At 36.9% G+C, this 26,876-nt stretch overlaps 1 protein-coding gene across 2 annotated transcripts in view; it reads left to right on the top strand.

Moving 5' to 3' along the window:
• The window catches only part of EPHA7 (EPH receptor A7), a 162,852-nt gene that overhangs the window by 35,901 nt on the left and 100,075 nt on the right, over positions 1-26,876 (top strand). For both annotated transcript variants that reach the window (XM_041478116.1, XM_041478115.1), the window contains exons 4-5: positions 19,288-19,443; positions 20,311-20,646. In XM_041478116.1, the coding sequence (XP_041334050.1) occupies positions 19,288-19,443; positions 20,311-20,646 (492 nt within the window). The remainder of the gene's footprint in view (positions 1-19,287; positions 19,444-20,310; positions 20,647-26,876) is intronic.

The following is a 26,876-nucleotide window of genomic DNA, read 5'->3' as shown; positions in this document are numbered from 1 at the left end:
AAGACTGCTTAGCCTGAAAAACTGGACAAATACCTATTGTAGGTAACAGAGAAGTAGGATGAAGTCTCGAAATAAAACCAGCTGTGGGTTTGTTCCACTTCTATTTCATACTTATGATTAAAACAGAGGCCATAAACCCCTAAATTTTCAGGCTGTACTACAGCTTATCATGACTAATGAAATTTGAAACAGAGCAGGGTAACCATTTTTCTGAAGCTCTTCATATGAAATCTAGTTTAATGGCTATTACCACAAAGAGAAGAGTACAAAAATGTACATTAGACTTAGAGGTACTTGAATAAAATAATTTTGAAGAAAAAACAGTGTTTTGCATTTTGCTCTACTGAAACCAACTGGAACAATGGCTAAAACAATGACTAGACTTCTCATTTTAACCACTTTTCATGATGTGACAAAAGGACGTTGTGCATATATTGTTGTTGACTTGGTCATTTCAGAAATGAGGACCTATGAAGACAGACCCAGTGAAAAAGTATGTTAAGTTCCTTAATGAGGGAATAGGAATTCGACATTCACAGACAGTGTTTGGTGTACTCAGTGTCAAGAATTCAAGCTGAAGAAGAAAAAACAATAGTGTGTCAGCTGCCTGGAAGAATAATATACATGTTCTCTGATATAAAAATGACAAACTAGAAGAGCTGAGTTGCCATGATGATGAGTTAACGGGCTCATCTTCTTCTAGGCAATGTATCTGTTGCCCAGAGAAGGTGTGGATTCCCCATCCCTGGAAGTGTTCAAGACCAGGCGGGATGGGGCCCTGAGCAACCTAGTCTAGGGGAAGGTGTCCCTACCCATGGCAGGGGGTGGGGATGGGAGTTTGGAGCTAGATGATCTTTAAGGTCCCTTCCAACCCAAACCACTTTATAATTCCATTATTCTTTCAAGACATAGGTACTTCAAGGGAATATTTGCCCAAGTTCATTGAAATGTAAAATAATTTTATTAAAAGTAATTGAGAATAGAGAAAATGACTGCATCTTTAAAATGCTTTTGATGCAAAAAGAAAATTAAGGAGATAATGCAGATGTATGGATTGCCAAATGTTATGTTATTCTTTTATACAGAAAAATTGCCTTTTCCCACTCTACTGACATATTTAAGTATAGCTACAGCCTTAATAAAGTAAACCTAAGCCCTACACAATTAAGGTAACTCTACAGAAAATTAGGAACTAAAAGGAGCAGAAGTTTGCGTTGCCTGTTTGACCTTCATGAGAACAGCAGTGCTATCAATCTCTGAAGTTTAACAGAAGTGGTATAAAATTTGAGGAGGAGACATAAATTTTGCTGCATATGCAAAAAGCTGCATGTAAATGGGCTATATACCTGTCGAATCTTTAGCTGGACAATATAGACTGAGAAAATACTACAAGTCAATCTCTTCCTCAAGTTTTGTGTTATTGGATTTGATTTACTAGTAAAACCACATAAACCCCACCTAATCTTCTTGAATTTTGCATCTGTCTGAGGTTTTGCTTTGTCCCCTGTTCTCTTCTGACTTTCTCATCTGAAAGAGCTGCTTTATGTGGAAACTACTCATCTACCAGTATGACTTGGCATTTGTTGTCTTCATTTGTAAGATTGCGATATTTTTTTCTGGATTTTTTTGGGCTTTGTTTATTTGGATTTTTTTAAGCAGGTCAGTGCACAGAAATTCTTTTATTTCTATGTAAAATCTTACATCTGCCAATCTGTTACAAATACTACAAAGAAGAAAGGAGTATTTTATTTTGATATGCCAGTGGACATAAATAAAAGTGCTATGTGCTTATGCAGTGTCAGGAATAATTTATATTAATTTTTAGGACAATTACTATACGATTGATTAGACTGTGAGCCTTGCTGCCAAAGGATGTTGTAGAAACATAATCACGGAAAAGGTCAAGTATCTGTATTTCTAAACTGTACAGCAGAAACCCTTAGTTCTGCAGACCAGTTACAGCTGATGGAAAATTTTATAGCAGCTTCACTGCAAACACAAAGCAGATGCTGTAAGTGAATGCAGTTAAAAAAAAAGAAAAAAGAAAAGCAATCAGTCCAGCAACCCTAGCAATACCTATTTTCACATTAAATTCCATTTCTTTTTCACAAGCTCCCATTATCAGACTTTGATGAAACAGGTTTTTTTTTTGACTGCTAATCCAAAATACGTGCTATGCTTAGGACTGAAGGAGGATGAGTGAAAATCCAGCACAAAGTAGGGGCTGTTTGAAATCTCTGGTACTACTGGAAAAACGTAAGTGCAAATCACAGATTGGCAGATATATTGGCTTAAGTCCATCCAAAGGTTCTTGTTGGGAATGTTACTGGTTGAAAACCAATATTCCTGCAGTGCTGATTTACATTTGGGCTCATTCTTGCAAATATGTCCAGTAAAGTCACTCTTACATCAAATGTGTTTGCACACATAGTTAAAACCTCTCACTGCATTTGAAACAAATTCTAGCAATATTTGCATTCCTTTTGCATCTTATAACTCCTTATTCTGAATGACATTTTGTTTTCACAAAATTCCCAGTAATTATAACATGTCTTAAATGCTGAGACTTAAATGCAGACTAGAGTTTCAAGCACTTACAGGCCTTATAGGACATGGAAACCAAAAGGGCATAAAAGTGCACAGAGGTGCTTTATTAATTCAACATGAGAATTAGTGGCTAGGCAAAGGGGTTGGCACACTTTGTAGTGCAGGAAGTAGCATGTTTTCAGGGATTCCCAGATCCCTCAGAAAAGTGCATAGTTAATAATTGTAGCTTTATACATATATTGGCAAAAAGCCTAATAAATGGCTTCTGCATCTGCTATTTCAGTGATGTCATAGGTTAGTTTGTTCCAAAAAGAGATGAACAAAGAGACATGTAAAGAAAAGTAGAGGGTTTTTTTAAATTTCTCCTCATAACAAATCTGTACTTGATGAAGTCTTTAACAGTGCAACTTTCTGCAGTCACTAATAACTGAGTATGTTTACTTGTTCTTTGGTTCACCCAAACTATTTGCTACTCATACCATTCATCTTTGGCTGAATGATAGGCGAGTAGAGAGGGTTGTATCACTGAAATATGAATGATCGTGAAGCATGCACATGTGTACACACATGCCCACAAATTAGGATTTTTCAGATGTGTGTCCTATCTGTACTGCTGCTGTAGTGTAGGAAATTGCCAGCTAGCGTTTGTATTCATAGCAAATTAGTTTTCATCACCATCCACATAAATGTCATAATAGCCTAATACAGTCATAAACAACTTGACTGCACCAGTATTTTATTTTGAATTTAGAGTACTAGTTACAGTACACCAGTTCTCTGCTCAAAAGCTCAAATATGCCAACCTCAGCTTGATATCTCATTCCCTGTAGGCATACATTACTCATTTCAGCTCAGTCACCAAGATTTTGTGTGACAAGCTATAAAAAGCTCCACGATGCTATGTGTATGGATCTAGGTGGATCCAGCTATTATTAAAGAATTTTGGACAATCTGCTGTTCTAATTTCTCATTGCTACCCAGGCTCATAGGAGGCTAGATGCATATGAAAACAGGAGATATTTTATGAGGCTATGAAGCTGGGTGCCATTTGAGGATTACTGCTAATTCCTGTGACTGGATACTTTATGTTGGCATGCCAGGACAGGTAAGCAAGAGAAGGATTTATTTGAGGCAGTTGCCTGGAGAGCAGTTCCACTGACCGTTTGCAAGAGGCTTGGGTTGGGTTTGTAAACATTGTTTGTCTGGTCTTGTTTGAGGTGGGTGTAGTGTGCAATATGTAGGTTGACAGATGTGATACAGGAGTCACAGAAGACCCATATTCCTTTGGACCATTAACTTGAGGACCTGGCAGGATAGCCTTTGGCAGCTGGGCACTGAGCCTTGGGTCTCCATAGACTATAGTGAGAACTGAGCTGAACATTACATATGTAAGCACTAACTGAAATCTAGGCGTTGTGAAATCTTGGGAGAAGTCAGATCCCAAAGGTTTAATCTGCGGCCTGTTGTCAGCTGGGCAGTAGAGATCAAGGGACAGCTCCTCTAAAAATATTCATACTCTATCACATTGCTGCAGTTTCTGTTGATGTTTCCCTCCCAGCAGCCCTTTTTTTCCTGCAGAAGCCCTCAGGGCAGACTCAGGATACCCAGGTCCCAGACTGACTTTGTATTTAAATCCAGTGTCAGAATCGGCCAACCTTTTTCCTTTGTGTAGCTTTCCTGTCACTGTCTCAGAGGAGACCCATTTGAGATCAGTGGGTCTGCTGGACTGGTGTGCTTGCTGGTGATAAGGAGGTGGGTTGTGTAATGGAAATGTGTCTGGCTGTGTAATTAGAAAAAGTTGGGAAGGGGAGGAACTGAGCACCCCGCATGAGGACTGCATTCCTGTTTTGTTTCCCCTTACTCAGCCATATTCCTTGGTTTCTAGTGAACCTCTACAGCCACTCTAGTCTCTGAATTTGTTCCATATTTGTTATTCTTATTAAATTAACTTCAATTAAAGTTTACTTGTATCTTCTATCATTCAGAAAAAAAAAAAAACAACCACTATTTAAATATTTAATGCAGAAAGTTGCAAGACTGGGAAAGAAGGAGAGCAATACTAGGGAGCCAGTGTGCTTTAGGGTAGCGTAGCAGAAATGAAGATGGAAATGCATTACAGGCCAGGGAGACACCAGGGAATGCTTTTTATCAGTGACAGTATCTGCTGTCTCCTGGGCCATTGCCATGACTTTCACGCCTTTGTAGGATATGTTTTATTTCTTACTTGGCAGTCCATCCTTTTGAGAGTGAATGAATTAATGATTTTTGAAGCTGCCTAATTGAAAGCCCTAAATGCCACCTTTAGTGGAAAACTGAGTTTTGCCATGGGCTGCGAGAGCACTCCTGGAACATGGACGGTTTCTGTTGAGAGATGCAAACATGTTAGGTGAGGATGAACTGGGTCTCCTTGTTATTGAACGTTATTAAAATTTGCTTTTTCTCCCCCCTCACTTACATAAACCAGCTTTTGTTTTCTTTTTCTGTTTTCTTTCTCGTCGTGACTATAACAGCTTGCTTCCTTGTTTCTCTTTCAGTGTCTTGCTCCTTTTCAAGGAATTGTACAGCTTCATGAGCACTGAGAAACCAACATCTAGAAATTTGTCTTTCTAACAAACTACACAGAGGTGTTTGAAGAATTACTTGCACGAAAAATCATTTGAGATACAAATTGTTCACAATTAGGATGCTGAGTCACCTCTACATCTATTAGATATTTTAAGTAGTGCTTTGTCAATCAAAGCCAACAATTAAAGCTTCTCTAAATAAAGAATTCATGTTTACCCCTCATGATGATGTCACTAGCAAGGAGAACTGAGCAATAGGAGTGAATGTAGAGCAAAACAGTTTGTCCTGAGGACTTGATGTTCACAATAAATAAATTTCAGGAAGGTGTCATTTGTAGTAGGTCTAGTCTGATCCAATTATAGTTGGAACACATAAGTTTCACTCTTGGAGCACATCTTCTGGTTAATTTCCTCTGAAAACAAACCTGTTCACTTGCTCTGAGATTATGTGGTGGGAACCAAAACACAATATGCATGGATGACTGGGAAATCTCTTCAAAAGTACCCTCTGCATCCAGGCAAAAATGTAAATGTGGATGCATTGTTATATTGGCATTCTTTCTATTCCTTTTTGGTTTTCACAAGTTGAAACCCAAGACACCAATATAAAAAAATATTATAACAAAATCCCCAAAATAGAAATCCTGTGTTTCCAAACACTTAAAAGTTTTGTAAATGTTTTACAATATTGGTATCCTTGAAAATATACCTGACAGCAGGGCAGATGCAATGAAGATTGTTCGTGTTCATACTGCAGTCTTTGCTGTGAAATACCAGTGGTCTCAGTGGACCTATGATCTTCCTTGTTTGCCTTGTTTTTATTGCATGATTCAGGTCATGCATTGTCCAAGACACCTATTACTTCAGTGGGTTTGGTTCAAGCCCTCAGGGTATGTAATTACTCAGCTGACTAATGCCAGTAAGTTTTTGGAAATTTGCAGAGAACTATGACTGCGCAGTTCCAGAGAACCTGGGCCTTGCATGTACACAGAGCTGTTCTCTTAGGGGTTTTAAAGGATTAAATGTAATAGTAGCGTACACTGAAACAGAAAGTATGATAATCTTAGTTAGCTTGCTTACTGGGCAGAAGCAGCTTTTAAGTGCCCAGCATTTTCAGTGAAAAAATCTTTTGTCTGGTTAGATAAATATCCTCTTGTTCTTTAACAAAAATAAAGTTCATGTTTTGAGATTGCATCGTGCTGGTTCCATAAAGCTTCCTTGAATATCTAACTCCTTTGTTTTGCAGTGGTGTTTAATCACTTGCAGTATCCTACACTCTTCAGCCATGCACATTATCCCTTAATTATATACGACTAAGCCCCTCTTGACTGTAAGACATGTTGTTTGTTCAAACGCACTTACAAATCCATTTTCTTATCAGTTCTTTGCTGAACATTTACACAACGGGGTACTGTTTAAATATGAAAACAAACCTTTTATAAAAAAATAGTTTGACCCACCCACCTGGCCTCCATCTGTGATTGTTCTGTCTCTGCAATCTGTTGTCTGCTTTTCCTCAGCGTGTTCTTTATCTTTTTGGATGGCTGCTATCTTTGAGCGACTTTATTGCCCCTCCCTGTTTTCTCTGTGCTTAGTAGAAAGTGACATTTTCAAATCATACGGATCAGCCAGGCAGATTTGATACGCTCTCTGCTATAAGACACACTTCTGTTCAGAGTATGCAATTAGTAAAGACAACTTCATTTCACAGTATCACAACTCATGCTGTACTATTTGGAATTAAAGCATTGTGTGAATCCAAGAAGTTTTATCATAAAAACTGGTACAGATAAATCTGTCAGAATTAGCAATGCTTTTCTTACTACATGCTTACTGAAACCCAGAAGTTTCTTCATGTTTTGTTCCAGTTCAGTTTCGTGTCAGTGAATTACTATAGTAATGCTTTTCCTTTTTTAATTTTTTTTTCATTAAAGGGGAGTTGTGTGTTTGTAATCTCTTAATAAACTGACACTCTAATATTTAGATAGAGAGGTTAAATCCATTTTTATTTTTAAGGATTATAGTTAAATTCTTACAAAGACAGTTAAATTTCCAGTCTATGCACTGATAATTTTTTATTGTCTTCTGTGAACCTGGAAAGGAATTTTTTCTTAAAGAAATAAGAGTGTATTTTTTGTTTCCTTTCTGGCAGCATTTCTGTTTTTTCCCATTCCAAACCAAATGTAACTGTGGAGAACAGTTTCTTTTTTGCATTAAAGTTCCTTCAAAAGCACTACAATGGATTCAAAAGCATGAGAATACTTTTTTTCTGAGTAAGTAGGACAATCAGCATTAAATGTTGAAATATCTGAGACCAGGATATGCAAGTAAAGTTATTTTTAGATTCTATAGCGCTGTTGTGCTGAAGTAGAGTAATTTCTCTCTTGTGGGTTCTTAGAAGTTGGTCTTTTGTTTGGTTGGATTTGACTGCTGTATAATGATGGCCTTGAGGAATGTGTTACAGAAACCTGTGAAAAAATTTTTCTGGATTGAGGCCTGGAATGGTAATAGTAGGTCATTGTCCAAAGGAAACAAAAATGTGTTATTAAGTTATTTTAACTTCATTTCAATTGGAAAGCTTATAGAGGTGCCTGCTTCTATTCTATTTCACAAGAAAGCCCTCCAGATTTATTTCTTGCCAGCCAATTATTAAGCACCATTACAGCTAAATTAAATTAAACATCCACAACAAGTTGACTGTCTCAGAACTGCAGGAAGAAACAGAACAGATTCATTTGCACCACTTGCTTTACAGAGAACTTTATCCTTGAACCATGGGATCTGAGAGAGATCTGAGACTCCATAAAAACACCTTCATTATTTCATAGGGCCTAAAATGATTTCATGAAAATATTTCAGATTATCTGAGGCCTTCATAGGAAACTCTTTGATTTTATTTCTATCTGGAGAGCTGTAGGGCAGGATTTTTGGAGTTTTTGGAGGGAATCATCTGTGTGAAGAGGGAGTCTGGTATAAAGACAGAATGATTAAGCTTAGTGCTGTTGTCTCCACAGAAGTACAAGAAGCTACTCAGGTTATATTTTTGCTACCTTTACACTTTATTAATGCATTGATTAAACATTGTTGCTGTAAGGAGTGTTTCTATTCCTTTTCCACTTTCCCCTCCATTTTGCAGCCCTTTGCCCCTGTGTTAGTGAGTTCACAGAAACTTAATGGCTGTAGAGTAAACTGGATTGAGGAACCAATAAAACAGCACAAAAGTTAGTTTTACAGTAGTATGTCACAAGGCTTTATATATAAGGTTTTAGTGACATATTAATTATCCTACCCATAATGCATTTTTATGTTTAGCAGAAGTAGGTTGCTGTTGGGGAGCTCCTTTGTCGGCATAGGTGTGTCTGCATTGTATTTTGGACATCAGTGTTGAGCATTTGAGCAAAACAGACTGTCTGAGTGTTCAGGCTTTTAGAGGCAAGTGTTAGGTGAACTTCATGGCATCCTGGTAAGGAAAACTTGGCCTAGTATCCTCTATCTGGCTTGAGCCAACACTGTCCCACCCATACCTGTCCATGGATGGGGTCAGGCAGGCAGGTCAAGGAATGGATTCTCCTGGAAGGTTGCAGATGGACAGATCCAGTCTGAGACAGCCTGATAAATACCTACCTGCAGGCATCTGCAGTTGCTGGGACAGCATAAGCCATCTGTCCCCTGCAGCCACCACAGTTGTCCATTAAGGAACAGCTCTGAAGGATGAAAGGCAAGTTGTAAACCTTGATACCGCACACTTAGATCTCCCCGAGTGGTAGATGTAGCTGACGTATTTCAATGATAGACCAAAACTTACTCCTCTTTCTGTTATCCCTCTGATGGTAATTTAGAAGCAACTGTCAGTAAAGCTTTCATTGCGTCTTCCCTTCACCAGTTCACGTTTCTTCTCCTAGAAGTTTCTCAGTGCTGCTCACAGGAATGAAGAATAGGGGTAGCCAGGGAGTGAGAGGGTTTTTCAGATATTTGTAAGCGGTTTTTGTAAGGTTTTGTGAAAAAACACGGTGACTCTCTGATTAGAAGATTCTGACAGCTGTACTGGCAAGACTATGGGTGTTCATTTGGCAAGGGAACAATGAGAGCCCTTGGGGGGCTTACTAGGCATTAGAGATGCTCATGTCAGGGGATGTGTTCACTGCTCTGTATAAAAGGTTGTCATATCGTAGTTGTGTTGGAGTGGTGCTGTGTAATAAGGTTGCTATTTAGAGTGTGACCGTCGCTCTTTGTTTGTTTGATTTGAGGTAATGAGGCTAAAAGATTCTAAAATAATGGAGTTTCTTAAAAAAAATCAATGAGAGAGTGAAAAAACCCCTGTCCTACCTAGGACTCAGTACATTTGTATTCCACTGTACATTTTTACCTTTAATATTCAGGAATCATATAATTATTTAGGTTGGAAAAGACCCTTGAGACCATAATTTCTAAGTGGTACTGCAACACAGCCAAATCTACCCTTAACCATGTTCATAAGTGCCACATTTACACATCTTTTAAATACCTCTGGGGATGATGACTCAACCCCTTCCTTGGGCTGCCTATTCCAATGCTTGCAGCCCTTTCAGTGAAGAAATATTTTCTTACAGACAAATTAAACCTTCTCTAGCACACCTTGAGGACATTTTCTCTTGTCTTGTTGATTGTTATTATTTAGGAGAAGAGGCTGACCCACACCTCCATATAGCCTCCTTTTAGGCAGTTGTAGAGAGCAATAGGATCTTCCCTGAACCTCCTTTTCTCCAGGGTAAACAACTGCAGTTCCCTCGGCTGCTTCTTATAAGACTTGTGCTCCAAACCCTTCACCAACTCTGTTGCTTTTCTCTGGACCTGCTTCAACACCTCAATGTTCTTCTTGTAGTGAGGGACCCAGGATTGAACACAGTAATAGAGGTTAAAGATTTTTTTGTTAAATCCAAAGGCCTTTGCTACATTGAAAAGTCAGGCAGGAAGACCCAGAATGCCATGGAAATCTTGTTGGCTTGAAATTCAAAGATTTGTTTTCAAATTATTTTAAAATTATTTTCCAAATGATTTGTCAGTGATCAGATTTTAATGTATTTTTGTTTAGAAAACAAGCAAACCCAAAATATTTGCCCCTCCCCTTCCCAAAATCAATTATTTTCATTACTGTTTTGATGTTTTTCATTCTCTTTACAAAACAACAGGAAACCTTACCTAAGGCACACTGTCAATACCAAATCCCAAGTGTGCATTGGACACCTCAAAATGTTAATATGTGTATGGCCAGACAAGGTATGGTTGTACAGAACCTGTGTGAAATCAAAGGAGTTTAGTCACAGAATCTCCCCTGTCAAAAGTCCCTCACGAACTCAGTGAGTTGTTTATTATTTAAGTGGCAATATTATATATGCTTCTTTGTTTGAGCCCTACAATAGGGAAGCAAAAAAATTGAAGAAAAATCTAATGAAAGCAATCTATTGTATTCATTTCATCATCACCACTGGGTTGGGGTGGATGATTTTTTTGTTTGTTTGGTTTTGCTTTTATTTTATTTTCTTTCAGCTGTTCGAGTTGAATTTTATATGAGTAAAAAAAAAAAAAACAAACCCGAAACAAAACCAAAAACCCAAGCAAAAAATCATTACAGGAATGTTACAAATTTAGCATTAATTTTTTCATATATCTGTATAGAAAAAGTGTGCCACTTATATCCAAGTTTGCACCGCCAGTTTCTTTTTGTTACTGCAGTTCTCTGTTGTCTGCTGATGCATCCACAGATGTGTTATTCTGCTCAGTTAGATAATCATACAAATTTCCTATCAGACCATCATAACTTTCACAACATAAGTTGGTTTGTAGTTTTAGATTTGCTGAATTCTGAGTCACTGTAGTTTTAACAGATTCTTTTTTTAGTAAAAATTTCAAAAAGTTTTTAACTGAATATTACCATTTTAATAAAAGAGGAAGGAACAATAACCAAAACCTAAAGATGCAGAAGCTATGAGCAATCAAGTCCACTTCTTCATTAATTTTCTGACTGGTTGAGAACCTCTTGAGGAAAACAGGTAAAATTTATACTGCTGACAATACTTCAGGTATATATTCTTTTTTTTTTTTTTTTTGTGATGAACCTATGCCACATCCTGCAAAGTGTGGAGCATTTGCTGCCAAACTCACTAATGAGTTGAGCTGTCACTCAACTCTGAGCAGAAGCTGCTCAAGCACCTTGCAAACCTAATCTTGAGGGAAGGGCATGGTTGAACAAAAGGGGAGAAATAGGAAAAGAATGAACAGGAAATCCAGCATATCTCTTCTCCTTTAATTTTCTAGCTCACCTTTCAGTTTTGATTCTGTAACAGAGTAACAGAGTTACATACCTCTGCATTTTTAGTGTGTTTGTATGTCTCACATGTTAATTTCCCCCAGTTTTCATAGTGGCTTTATATTTGTCATTTCCAGGAAAGTTAATGAGAGGCACATGCCTTATCCTTGTATAGAGAAAATTTATAGAAACATTATGTCATAGTCTCAATGCACAACTTTTAACTCACCCAGTTAATTAATTCTCCTCAGAATATTACAGCGTGTCTTTAATTGCCATTTAGATGTAGTCTTTTATGTACTGATTTGGAATGATTAGATTCAAAGTAATTTTGCTGCTACAGTATAGTGACATTGGGTATTCTTTGATTTGTAGGATATGTTCTTCAATTTGATTACCTTGTCCTTGTCTATAAATTAGCCAGGAAAACAGCAGACTACTACTTGGTGCCTATGTTTCTTTGCAGCTAGATTAGTTAAAATGACACATACGCTGCAGTGCTTGCTTTGGGGACTTTGTTTTGTTTGGTTTTGTGAAGCTTTCACTTCATTCAGTGGAAAAAGCAGAGCAAGTTACTATTACCTAGCAAGCATTCTCTTTGTGGATCTCTGATTTTGTGACCAGCAGTATGTGAACATCTCTCAAAAGACATTAGCAGGATTTTGGAAAACAAGAGCATTGTAGGCTTGGAAAATTAATATGAGGTCTGAGAGATTCCTGACAGGCAGCAACAAACATTCAGTGAATGATGGTATGCAGCTGTGGGACAACCCTATTTAGATATGTCATTCACACTATAGCTTAGGCACCATTAAAAGTCCTGAGTTTATTCTGAATAAAACATACCACATAGTTCCTTAGTTGAAACATGAATCATCTTTAGATGTTATTGCAGTTTAAAAATCAAGCTAAAATAAACTTCTTTTTCAGTTAGACATTTAGCATTGCATAGTAGTTAGACAAAATACTATAGTCTAAGCTCCTTATAAAACAATATATATTAGGTGCCAGAGAAGGCATAACAGATGCCATCTCTCACTATAAAAGTAATTTACAGTTTCAAACATAGCCATGACTGGAACATACACAAGTTATTGGAAAAGGGGATCAGAGGTTATGAAGTCTCTTTTTGTTACTAGATTTCTTGTGTCTAGTATTTCACATAGAAATCTGCAGTTGGGAATTGTTTTATAATGGTCTGCTTTCAGTTTATCTAAACTTTTCATAGACTTTAGCTACAAAATGCCTTTGGCCAATGTGATCTACCAGCCAAGTACCCCATAAGAGAACAATGCCCCCCCCCAAATGTTTAAAAAAATTTTTTTTTTGACACTGTGAAAGGTTAAACCTTTTGCATTTCTAATGTCTCCCATGCCAAATTGTCATGTGTTTGTAGCAGGTTAATACAGAAGGGGGTTGACAAATCTTTCTATAATCACTACCCCATGTTGCTTTTATCCTCGTCTGCTGCTCATTTTGGTTGTGAAAAACCCTAATATATCAGTGACAGGAGGTCTGGATTTGTGGCTTACTGTTATAATTACTCCCACTGAGGCACTGTCAATAGGATTAAAATAAAGATTCTAGACCTGTCCATCGTAGATGAGGTCAGCAACACTAGCAGTGGGAGTACTGTTTCTGCAAGCTGTGCTTTTAGTCCTGAGTTATGGAACCATAGACTTTAATATGAAGCAAATATTTGAAAGCTCCAGTGGAGAAAGACCAGTTCTTTTTTTTTTTTTTTTTTTTTTTTTTTCTTTTCTAAAAAAATCCCCTTTTAAAAAAAAAGCTAAAATATCCATCTGTAATAAATAATCTAACAGCATCCATCTATGTCCTGGCCATACATATATGTATGTTAATTTTCAAATGTATCTGAGCCCCAGAGAGTTTCAATTACAGAACAATCCATTTTGCATTTTATAATTAATAAAGTCTTTGCAGCTGCATAACTTCATCCAGGAAACATCTGCACACACTCTTTGTATGTACATCATTTCTGTGAAAAGAGGGTTAGCTGAATTCTCTTTAATTTTCTGAGGCTTGGAGAAGGTAGAAAGGTAGGGAGTTGATTAAGATAATGGAAAACAAATCACAAGAATGGCAAGTTATGCCCACACAGATTTTAAACAAATTCTACTCACTGCTTGTAGGAAAAAATACAATGCATAGGATCACTTACAGTCGACTTATTCAAGTGAAGAGAGAAAGGGAACCAGGAGAAAACTTTCCAAGGTTTTCTGCCCATCTTGAGCCCTTCCAAGATGGACAGCCAATTTCCCATGGTTCTCAGTGGGACCAGCCTGGTACCCCAGTTATTAGGTAATACTGATGTTGTTGAAAATCTGTGATTACTCCTTTGTCATCCTTTGACATTGGCTCTGGAAAAGTGCTTTTTAAACATTGCTTTCATCTTAGTGTGCATAAAACTGTCACACCACCAAGGCTTACTAGTGATGGCAAACTCAGGGAACAGTGCACAAACCAGAGTAAGTAGACAAGCTCTCTTGCTCTGCTAGCACAGTATGTCATCATTATTCTTATCCTCATACACCAGTCTACTTTTTTATAATGGGATCAAGCAGTAATTAGTGCATTCACCTCTTTAATTATTTTCATATAAACTCAAAAGTTATTATCAAAAGCCATGTTCAATCAAGTGTCTGACAGGATGAAACAGGAAGAATTGTGGGGCCTTTAAGTCTTAAATTCATATGCCACCTGGAAGCCTTGCACTTTGAAAAATGGTGATTTTTTAAAATTGTTTATTGTAGTAGCAAATCATTTTCTAGATTAATGTGTCAGTGCCCTATAACTGTTTATTCTTTCTCTTTTGCTTATATAAACATCAGTTGTTGCATATTACTTATAGCCCTCACTGTATTTCCATCATTGCTCCCAATTAAAGTTCCCTAGCTATCCTAGACACAAAATGAAACCCGTAGTGTTTTATAGTGAAAAGGCTACATAAAAATGAATAGTACTTAACACATCCTTGTTTTCTTTTCTCCTGTCCCACAAGTGGAACTCCAGACTGCTGTTTGTTGCCTTCTACATCTGCTTTCATTCCCTTCTCCAGAGGTCCTTGGACTCTTTTTTTTTTTATAAATATGAAAAGAAACATATACATTATTTGATCTCTCACAGACCACTAAAACATGTGATGAGCTCACAGCAGAGAAGCTGCTATTTTTCTCCATTAGGTGCAGTCAGCAGCTTATGCCACAGATGTGGCATCATAGTTCTTGTTAGCGTGTGTTAATTCCTCAGTATTTACTTTTGGCTTTGCAAAATTCCATTCTTTACAGTATTTGTGTAGCTTCTTAAGGGATACCAAACATAGTGGCTAAAAATGTTTGCAAATGCCCTGATTACAGCATATGCTAAGCACGTTTCCAAGTGGGCACTGCGCCCTGATGCCGCAGTCGTGCCCAGCCGTGCCAGCCCTACTGTCACCATACATCCTTGTTATGGCTGAGTGCTACTGGATGTACAGAAGAAAGCAACTTAGCCAACAAGAAGCCCAGAAAGACTGCTGGTATGATTTTCTGGAGGGTCTTTCATTGTATACAGCCAGAATAGTGTACTGCTTTATCTAGGGCTTCCTCAGTCTCAAACCCCAGCTCCAGGAAAGCTCACTTGTCTGAGAGATTTTGTTCACATTGTCTTTGTAGTTCACACTGAAACTCTGCCAGCTTCCCAACAAGAAAAAATCTCAGTTTCATGGAGGAGTTGAGAAGATTTCTCTAAGGAGTAGCCGTGGCTATTGCAGATAAGTGAACAAGTCCATGGAGCTGGTCAGCCCTGGGAGGGGCAGTGATAGACACTTCCTAAAAGTTTTGAGGCTAAGATACTAAGCAAAGAATTGTGCCTCGGCTGAAGCAAGACTTTCCTCTGTATTTATTGTTGATTTTGTAGTATATGGAGAAAGAATTAAAACCTAATTGTGTTATTTTAAGCTGGTTGAGGTCAGGCAGGTAGGTGCTATTCTGTGTCTTTGTGCTGTCCGAACATGTAAGACTTTGGAGCAGCTGTTGGAACAAAATGGGAGCTTCATCTGGGAAGAGCTGTTCTATTAAATTAGCAGCCATAAACGACACAACAGAGTGAGTGGAAGAGTTTTATTTTTTGCTGCCTTTCTCGCCTTTCTCCCCACCCCTGTGCTGCCTTTTGTCATACCCCAGAAGCCCGTCAGTTGCAAAACTACTTCTGGATCTTAACTTGCTTGAGGAACATCAAATGAGTGCACATTTTAATCAGATCAGCAATGATGAGGATTAGAACTAAGACATCAGAGTGCCATCTGACCAGTTATATCCCCCTGTATATCTTCTGTCATTGCTTGAGTTCTGTGCCTGGACTTACAATTTAGGCTCCCTTTAGAGGGAAGAAGTGCAGCTAATGAGTGTTTTTCTGTACTAATGAAATGAAATATTAAAATGGATGTGATCAAATGTCATTTGAGTTGCCTGAAGCTTTGCCATGAGATACTTTTGTGAAAGAGTAGCTGTATTTATCACCTTTAGATTTGCATGTACAGAGCTTTGAGTGTTGTTTGGCTACTGTGTTTGTTTTTGGTTTTTTGCAGTTAACATTTTTTAATGTTCCTTATGGAGGTAGCAGCAGTGGGGATTTTATACCACCTGTCCCTGTAATCTTAAAATATTACATGAAGAATTAAATTGAATCAAAATATGTAGAACTAAAATAGTGTAGAACAAAACAATTTATCTAAATTTCTCATAAAATAAAAAAAAAATCCACCATGGCAATTTGGCAAGGGAGGACAAAAAGGAATGGAAAAAAGAATCAAACCAGTGTTTTTGAATGATTCTTTTCCATCTGTTATCTGTGTAGCTGACTGGCAAGTTCTCACACCTTCATAAGTGGTCTGTGCAACACCCTGTTGGTAGAGTTTTCAGTTGTAATTTTCTTTGCAAGGACAATGGATGTGTTAAGAGCAGATAAGGAGCCATAGGTCCCCAGTTTTTAAGCAATAGAAGTATTCTACTGTTAGCCTGAAAAAAACAGTTTTTGCGAGAAATTTAATTTTATGAAGAAAGATGGGAGAATAATTTAGTTGTATTCCTCCAATGAATAACTTTAATTATAGTGTACAGCCCTGCATACCCTCCTTTGTGAAGAACTACACATTTTTTAAAAATCCTATATAAAAGTGCTGTTTTCATACTGTTAAAAAATTCGGTTCTGGAATATTCTGCCCCTTATATCTCTAGGATTTATAAGTTAAAGGGGTGGCTATTAAATGTGGCCACAACCCTCTTAGTGGGCAAAAAGCTAATGGAATGGTAGCATGACATGAATGCCTGAACCTGCTGCCTGTGTTATGCTGTGCGGGAGAATAATTGGCTTTCAGTCATGTAAACTAGTCACAGACACTCAGATCCTTTGAACTCTAATAAGAAATGAAATGCACACTTACTTTAAATGGTGAGTGACTAAGCATATAAATGTCTTGATCAAGTCATCAGCAAAAAAAAACCCAAACCAACAAAACAAAACAAAAAAAAAACACCAAAAAACCCAAAAACCCAAAACTGAAAAGGAGTTTTCTGTTTACATTTTGTTATTTCTGTCTGAAATCTTTATTTTACACTCTGCATCTTTGCCGTGTAATGTTCCCTGCTGAGAAGGACAGACTGGAAACACAGTAGGGATCTTTGCCTTTTAAGTTGCTCTTTGCTTTGCAGAGGACTACATGTTGGAAGTTCCGGTGTATTTGTCCAGTGTTTTGTTTGGTGTAAGAAGAACATGACAATTTAAGAAAGGCAGGAAACTATTATTTGATAATTTTAGCTACATTTCTATTGCAAGTACTAAAAAAGCAGACAGAAGTTTAAATGCATGTCTTAAGGTACATGTACACAAATCCATTCAGCTTTTGTGCACTTTGGTCAGAAAATTCTGAAACAACCTTGGATGAGGGTATAAAAGGATAATTTTGAGTTGAATTTGCCACAGCTATGAATTCAAAGGTCATGTTTATCTAAAGTGCTTCTCCAAATTCTTTTTGTTGTCTTTTCTAAAGAGCATATATAACAGCTCCTGTGCCACAATCAAGCTACAGCACATTTTACAAGCAGGACTAGATTTTGTTCTAATGCAAACTTGTGCCCCCTTGTCAAAATCAAAGGCTACAAGCTTTGCATGCCAATTGGCTCTGCCAAATAATTTAGCTTCCATCCTCTGGTGGTTTTTTTTTTTTTTAGCGCAACAAACTCTAAATGTTATGGGTATTTTAAGCATATTTTTCTTAAAAAACTTAGTATATTGATAGAGTAATAGACAGCCTGAATTTCCTACCGTTGATTTACATAATTCATCAGCTTTTATCTATTGTTGTCTTAAGCATTGCTGCATTTATTATTTTTCTCTGTTGCGTAAAATTAATCAGACTAATATGAGTCATGCTGCTTTAGCAACACTATGGGTCCAGTCTAAAGGCTATTAAAGTCAAAGGTACTCCTCATTGACTTAGTGAGCTTTGGATAAAGTTCATTGTTTTCATGCTCTTTCCATCACTGCAGTACCAGACAACTGAAATAACTGTTCCAAATATCAGTGTCTTTTGATACTTTGCATTTCTGTTCTGAGAAAATATCCAAGCAAATATGAATGTAACCAAAGTAAATTCTCTCTCTCTGAATACAGAATGACTATTTAACTAGCTTTAATATTTTGATACCCAGTACAAAGTTTCACCCGCTGTCCCTTTCCTTTGCATACAGGTGATGGCTTAAGAAGGTTAGACTATCTGTTAGGGTTGGAAGAAAAAAAAAAGAGTTAAATAGTCTGGTTGACAATACTTCTGCTTTATTAGAAGGTTCTGGAGGACTTTTGTCTTTTGCTTTGCATGTTGACGGTGTTTGTGAGTTTGCCTGTAACCTTGGTGTTGAAACTGAGTCTTATTCTGTTTTCAGTTTTAGTGTTGTCTGATCCCCACTTCCCTCTTCCTCATTCCCTCTAATTCTCGTAGTTTATACATTCTTAAGCTGTCTGTCTAGGTTGCAGTGCTCTGCTTGCAAGTCTAATGGTTGATGTGTTTCATGTGTGTTTCTGCCTTGGGGACTGGCAGTAGCTGCAAGAAGTATTTGTAAACATCAGCATTGTAACACAACATTTTAATTTCATGGATTCACAGTGAGCAAACCAAAGTAAAAGTTATCTTGGTTTTCCTATTGTCTTTTTTTTTTCCCCTATCTTTTATCTGTCTACCTTTTGTCTTTTCCTTGAAAGTTTTAATAAGCTAATTTCAACCTACTTGTGTCTTTCTGTGAAACTGGGAAACCCGATTGATTGGTTTATGCTGTCTGCTCTCCTCCTCTTTCTTAATGTTTTTACCAGAGTCATCTTTTAACCAAATGTTCATGCCTTGTTCTTTCCTCAGGATCAGGGTTTTGTGGTGGGTTACAGATTCTTTGGGTTTCTGACACCAGGGAAGAAAAAATTTTGCTCCAAAACAGCTAGTTCATATACCATAAACGCTTCAGTGGCCTTGCAGCAGATCTCTAGAGTGTTTTCCTTCTGTTAGGCCTATTGCAAGCACCCAGATATTTCACACCATTATTGTACTTTTATTTGGTGAAAAACAGATGCTGCTTGTATTTATGTGGCCCTCTGTTTTAAAATATTGTACTCCCAGCTGTTGAGGTACATATAGTATATACTCGAACTCATAAAAATGCCACAAAATCATTAACAGCATCATCTGAAGAAATAGAAATTGTGAGCATATCTTGCTTGAGCCAACATAACAGAGTGGACAGTTTAGATGTTTACAGAAATGTGTACCTCATATGACAGAAACAGAAAAGCACAGGATAGAAGTCCCTGCAAATCTAAATCTCAATTTCTTTTGCTCTGCTTCAGCTTGTGGCCGTGGGTTCTACAAATCCTCCTCACAAGATCTGCAGTGCTCCCGCTGCCCTACTCACAGCTTCTCTGACAAGGAAGGATCTTCCAGATGCGACTGTGAAGATAGCTATTATAGAGCACCTTCTGATCCACCATATGTCGCATGCACAAGTGAGTGAGTCATGAATTTAATAGTAAAGGACGTTGCTTAACCAACCAGGTGCAGCCACTTGCAGCGAGTAGTTTTGTCTGGCTTTTCCTGTGTTTGAAAAGTACATTTGCAATGGGAAAAGAAACTGAAAGGCAGAAAAAGGGTTGACAGTGAATACAGAATGAGCATAAATATAATTTTCAAGTTTGCTTGGTACAGCTTTGGAAAACATTGCATGGTGCATAAGTGCATAACTCACTGTAGTAGATATAATACAGGCCCAGTTCTCCCTAAATTGTTGCAGACAATATGCATTATGTGATATAATACCAAAATTAGTTATGTGAAAAATGAAAAGTAGCCTCTGTGGAGCTGCACTTTGATTGAACCGTAATTGGATCTGACTTAACCTTCTAACTACAAATAGATTGGCCAACACAGATTGGTGGCTCAAATAGTGGAAGTCTCCTAAATCAAAAACATCACTAAATATCTCTGTAAATCATATCAGAGCTGATAACAAAAGACTAGATGCAGCTTGTGCAGCATGTTTAGAAAAGATGAACAAATCCCATATGTAGAAAACCTGTAAAAGAGAACTATTAAGATATGTTAACTATTCCTTTTAATTACACAGAAGAGAAACAGCTAAAATTAGTTGCAGTAAATATACAGACAATTGTTATTCTGATGTCTTAATGGAAAATGAATCAAGCTCTTTCCAAATGAGTTCAAGAAAGCTTTTATGCATCCTGTACTAAAAATAATGAAATGCTTGTGTGAAGAAAAATGCTTCAAGTGTTGCCTATCTCAGTAATTAAAATGCTACCTGTGTGTCCCACTGTGGTTTTGTGTAATTACCCTGGATTTCTTTGTGTATTATGTAGGACCTCCATCTGCACCACAGAACCTAATTTTCAATATCAACCAGACTACCGTGAGTTTGGAGTGGAGTCCTCCTGCTGACAACGGGGGAAGAAGTGATGTGACCTACCGCATTCTGTGCAAGAGGTGCAGCTGGGAGCAGGGCGAGTGTGTTCCCTGTGGGAGTAACATTGGATATATGCCCCAGCAAACTGGATTAGTAGATAACTATGTCACTGTCATGGACCTGCTAGCTCACGCTAACTACACGTTTGAAGTTGAAGCTGTGAATGGGGTTTCTGACTTGAGTCGTTCCCAGAGGCTTTTTGCAGCTGTCAGTATTACCACCGGCCAAGCAGGTAAGTTTTCATCACTTATGAATCTCAACACTGTGAGACTGAGAGAAATTTGGAACATGCAAACTAGAGATGCAGTAAATCAGGAGCATGTTTAGTGTGCTCTGGCTCATTAATCTTTTCTCCTTGCCAGCTATTTAATTTGAGCTTATACTATTTCAGGATAACCTGTCCTGTTTCTTGGCCTCAGGATTGCTTTCAGAAAGCATTCACAAAAGACTTAAAGATGCACAGCTTTGTTGTTAAATAGAATTTCATAACTTAGGAACTTTTTTAATTTATTTTGTTCTTACTTCATTATAGTCAATTGAAGATTTAAAAATAGATGTGACAGTTCTATGTAGACTTCCTTTTTGAATTTTTTAAACATGTATGGGTGTCCTAGGTCACTGGAAGATTATTTGTATTTCTGATGGTGTTTTCAGTGTTAATGTTTTCCCTCAGGACAATATTTCTGATTTATCTTATATTTCCAGATATTTGATTATGAGATGCAATGAGAATGTGATGATTATTCTTTGTTTCTTCTATTTATCATAATCTGACAGGTGAAATGTCAGGGGAAATAAAGTCAAACCAGCATATCACCCCAGGGAAAAAAAAGGGCTTTAGCTGTCAGCAGCTGAATGGAAAAAAAAAAAAAAAAAGAAAGAATTGTCAGATTTAGGTTTCTGAACTGGCCAGTTGATTGTTGATAAAATTACAGACAGTAGTATGCTGTGGTCTTAAAGAGAGGATAGTAAAGCTAACCTTTTGTAATTTTAACAGTCTTAAGCCAAATATTATCTGCAAGATCTGGCTTTCAAAGGAAAATTAAATAGTATTTTTACTATTACTTTTAGTAGTAAAAGAAAATATAAAGTGAATAACTAATGTGATTCTTCCTGTAAGAACAGCTGACTAATATTTTAAAGGATACTTCATACTTATGTCTTGGAGGAAATTTTAATGGCTGTGAATCATGGTTTTTTGTTTTGGTTTTTTTTTTTTTTTTAGTGCAGTAGAAATGATCTCCTCAAGTAATGTTCTGAACTGAAAACAAACTCACCAAACAGAGTAAACAAACAAACAGGAAAAACTGTACTTATTTTGTACTTTAAAGAGAGTCATCTCAAAAAAACAAAATAAGGGACAAGAAATTTAGTTCAAAGCCTTCCTTCCTTCCTTCCCCCCAAATTTAGGATAGTTGATGTAGTTGTTAAAGTTAGGCTGGAGTGTTTTATCTCCCTATAGTGCTTTTATGGATTCCAAGTGCACGTTTTGTATTATTTTGGAGCCATCTCTGTGGCTGAAAGGATTGGTCTCTGTGTTCATTCAGTTCTTGAAGTTTATGATGAGATTTTCAGCACAGAAAACTTACCCTGAGACTATTTTTGTACCACAGATGATATTATTTTGGCACCTTGATTTTTCATCCTCAGAATAATTCTCCAAACATGCACAGGTGCACACTGTTCTGCTCTCTGTAGATGACTGTACAGAACTATCACATGAGGAAGGGGATTTGGACTTTTTCCTATTTGGCTGAATCAAATTGGCTTTACTTTATGTGCTTTGATGGTTCAGTGGCACACAGGGTAAAGGAAGAACCAGTGCAATTTACTGGCTAGTATCACATCTCAAGAAGATGAAAAAAGCGTTTATCAGAAGTTTGTTGTATTTTCTCCAAGATAGCTCATTATTGCTCATGATTTTGTGTTGTCATAGTCATGGATTTACAGGGCTTTTATTAGGCCAGAAGGTATAATATGGTTATGCTGTACTATCTTACACGTAACACAAGCTATGTGATTATATTAAATGATCCTCACATCAAGCCCAGAGATGTTAGTGAAACTATAGCTTGCATATGTATTAGAGGCAGCATCTAGACTTTACTAAAGATTTAAAGTAATTAAAAATCTTCAGCCTCCTAGACAAGCTTTGTAAGACCATGAAGCAGGAGATCTGACTCTGTTCCTTCCCTACTTTCTAGTTTCCTGTGGGATTACGCACACACCAGCATTTCCCAGGATTTGACACTGTTTAGAGAAAGGGTATGACTGAAGCTTTGCCTGTTTAGCACTTATGAATATAAAGATTTAAAGGCTTCCAACTTGGCATCTAAAAGGAATATACGTGAGGGACAGATTTTGGAAGAAAAAAAAAATGGTTTAAAGCACTTTTTGTTGCAGTTTTCTCTGTAAAATGAAGGTAACCTTCAATTTTCCTTACCAAGCTTCTCAAGATTTTCTGATTAGAAGTGTCACATAAATGCAGCTTTTTTTTTTCCCCCAGAATTACAAAATTTGTGTTAAAGAAAATACAGATGTTCAGAACAAATGCATTTAGCAAAAGGAAAGACCTCTTCTATATTATTTTTGCAACAGCATGTTTTGGATCCTAATACTGATTTCTTTGGTTTCTCAAGGAGGAAAATATTTTAGGTGGAACAGATTGATGACTATAATTGAACAGAAAGAGACTGGTTGCTCAAAGGAAACTGTTATGCTTCTGTGTTTCTCTTTTATTTTACTATAGAGAGAAAGAAAATGTTGGATTTATTTATAGCCAAGTAAACTAGGATTCATGCAGCTCTCATTTGTTCCTGTGTGACTGTTCTATACTTCTGGAAAAAACTGACTTTTTTTCTGTGCCCATATTGCTTTTTATGTGTGTAAATGTGTCTAACTAAACCTTCTTCACATGTTATTATGCTAACACAATAGGTGGCTATATATAATTACTGGGTTCACCAGTTGCACAGAGGATTGCAATGAGATTTTCCCTTTGTAGTTTTGGTTTAATTGAATTGCTCCTTTGTGGTCATAGTCCCAAAATTCAAATCATTGTGTAATGATAACAGGAAATTATTGATAAAAGAATGGGGTTATAGAATACTTTGTGTTTGTTCTCCCACATGTAACAAGCTTCTGATGAGACAAAGAGAGCATGCCACATAAAAGAGCCAGGTGGCAGATAAAAACCTATTTATATTTGTGGAAAAACACAATAAAATGACTGCAAGTGCGTAGGTATCATTTCACATCACTTATATATATATTTATATATATATACACGTATGACACATTGCTGTTCATTCCTTGTTTTAAAAAGACTTTGTGACTAGGCTATCAGTTGTCACGTGGCATATTTTTATGCTTCAGCCAAGAACCATGAGGCTTTTGGTTTTGCTTTGTTTTCTTTTTTTTTGACAAGATTAAGTACACAAAGTCCTCCTTTACAAAGGAGTAAACCATCTTGTTTCATATCTTGCCTATCCAGCATCATATAAAGAATACAGGATGTTATCCCAGTACTGCAAGCTGATCTATGAAAACCCTTGCATCCTTGTAGAATTCAGATTTGAAAGTGGCTAACTAAGCTCTAGTTACAATAAACAAATGTACTAAAGAGCTGCACCTGGCGAACAGCTGACAAGGACTACCTTTGCAATAATGGGTTTTTACCAAAGATAAAATTGACCAGTTCCTTGATAAGATATTCCCCTTTCATCTGTACTGGTAGTTCCTTTGTATCCATCAAATTTTTGGATCCTTCCCAAATTTTACATTTTTTTCCATGCAACACCCAGAAGGTGAATGGAAATTGGGTAGGTTTTACTGCAGATGAATATTTGTTGCACTTTGGCATTCATGCATTTTCATTTTACAAAATATGCATCAATAACAATTTTGTAATTTTTCTGTTGACATTTTTGCAAAGATAGTGTGTTTTTAAAACTGTCTTTCTGCATCCTTTCCTCTAGGGTTTTTCTGAATGAACAAACGACTCATCTCTGGTAAAGGGTTATAAACACACAACCTACCCTGGCCTTGAAAAAACTTAGGATATTTTGAATGAATACCAAAATTTATCAGGGTTTGAGAAAATTTAAGTGTGTGTGCTGAGCCAGTTTAAGTTGTCTTTATAGTCATTGAAAAGAAAAAGTCACATCCAATGGGACACTCATCATGCCTTATTACCGTAACTAACTAGGACAAACAGAAGTAAAAATGTAATGCTCGTAACTGCCCCTAAATATACTTATTGCTCTTGTGCAGGGAACACTTGCTAATGCTTGCTGCTTCTTCACAGGAAGCGACAGGTGCCCCATAGCCTTCTTAGGTCCTGCTGTGCCTTCAGATATACTTTATGCTGACAACTTCAAGTTGTTAAAAAACCCTGATTCAGTTCCATTATAAAGGCTTACTCTTGAAAAACATTGGTTTTTAGTAACAATTTCCTTTGTTTATGTTTATTTGCTACTATTCCATTTTTACATCTTAAAGCTCAATTTTAAGACCTTTTCCTACAAAGAAAGATCCCAAATTTCACAGTTCAAAAAAAAAAAAAAAGGAAACCAAATTTGTCAAATTGGCATTAACCCAGCAACTTGAACTGAAAAAAAAAAAAAACCATTGCATGCTTTAAAATCATGACTATTAGCAGCAGCACTCTTGATTTACATGACAAGAAGAAATGGCTGAATGCATAAATGCAAATCTGTGGGATGGGTTCTACCTTTCTTAGATAATCCTGAAGTCTTTCTAAAATGACAGAGACACTTCACTTTCTCTCATGTTACATTCTCCTTTCATTCTTGCTGCTTATAATTTTTCTTTTCTTTGTTTCTTTACTCTTTTTCCCCAGATCTAAATTATCCCTACTCATTTTTTAAGTCTCTTCTTTCATAGCCTCTGCACTACTGATCATCTATTTGTTTCCTGTTCTTGTCAGTCTCACTTAAGCCTGACTTTTCTTCAGCGGTGAACTGTCGCCCAGCAGAGGCAGCAATCAAGAAGATTGATGCCTGCAGCTTTCCCAGTCACTGTGACCTCAGTGTTCTAGTCCTGTTCTCACTTCCCTCCTTTCCCCAGGCCGTTTTGGTTTCTTCCCATAGTGCCACCAAGATGTTTTAATCTACCTTCATCTACATCTTCCATCCAATGTTCACTTCTCGTGCTACATGACAGCTTATTACAAATAGCTTCAGTGTTCAACTTAACATTTCTTCAATGTTTTCCCATTTCAGTGGACTTCCTTTAGCTCTAGGTTTCCTTGGCTATTTCCTGCTAATGACTTTACTTTTCGAGCTATGCTTCATCTCCTAACATCCAACTGTAGATCAGTTTTCGCACATTGATATGGCTACATCATCAGAATATATATTTTTAAAAGCAATTCCTCATGTAAAAAGAATTCAGATTATAAAAAAATAATTTTTTCTTTTTACTAAAAGTGTTTCACCTGTTGAGCTGTGGGAAATATTTTACAAAAAGTCACTTTTCAAATGTAGTATTCACTAAATGCTTTCATTAAACTGAGGTTTTTAGAAACATATATATGATGATGACTGCATTTGGGTTACCTTTTTGCTTTTTGTTTAATGGGAGCTGTATGGATATCTGTGATAATTCTTAATAATATTTAAGATATATTTTAATGTTTTAAAAATGTTTCCTAGACTGGTAGGCAGAGAGCATAGCAGTGTAAGTGTTCTGCACTCCATGGTCATCATCTAAAAAGGGAAAAAAAGAGTAGAAATTAGTTGCATATGATAGTTATTATTCTTGTACATTTTTAGATGTCTTTTCAGTACATTAGAAGAATGGATTGGGTTATTTCTGTGGAGCTAAGACTGCCTATTGATCTGCAATCACATTACCCTGAACTAATATCACAGATTTTTTTTACAGGAGGCGATAACTGAGTTTATACCTGAATTAAACTGATGGATAAAAACTTGATAAGAATTCCAGTGTAGCAAATACCATCAGATCAAGGAAAGCAGTTTGTTCATTCACTGATTGTATCAGGTCATATTTAATATTGTGACATCCACAAGGTTATAGAGATACTACAGAATTGCAAGGTTGGGGCATTATTATTAGATTATTAAAAGTTAGATTTTTCTTCAGGAGTTTCACAAAGAAGGCAACATCTGTCTAGGTATAACATATATCTGAGAGCTTTGATGATATTTTATGTACATACACAGAACATATCTATTCACAAAAAATTTGCAATGACAAGCAGTATGTTTTATAAGAAAATGTACCACAGAGTAGCTAATTGATATTAATTCCTTTTTTTTTCTCTCTACTATTTAGTTCTAATTTGTTCCAATATTTTTCACTGAAAGATAAGAGAGATAAAAAGCAAGCAGATGCTAGCTGTGTTGCTTAGGGTCTGATCCTGCACCACTGTAGTCAATGGAAGCTTTGTCATTGACTTCAATAGGAGCAGGATTT

This window comes from Pyrgilauda ruficollis, unplaced genomic scaffold (assembly GCF_017590135.1).
Source record: "Pyrgilauda ruficollis isolate IOZ18807 unplaced genomic scaffold, ASM1759013v1 scaffold43, whole genome shotgun sequence".
In the NCBI taxonomy this organism is placed as follows: Eukaryota; Metazoa; Chordata; class Aves; order Passeriformes; family Passeridae; genus Pyrgilauda; species Pyrgilauda ruficollis.
This window is presented reverse-complemented; position numbering and strand designations above follow the sequence as displayed.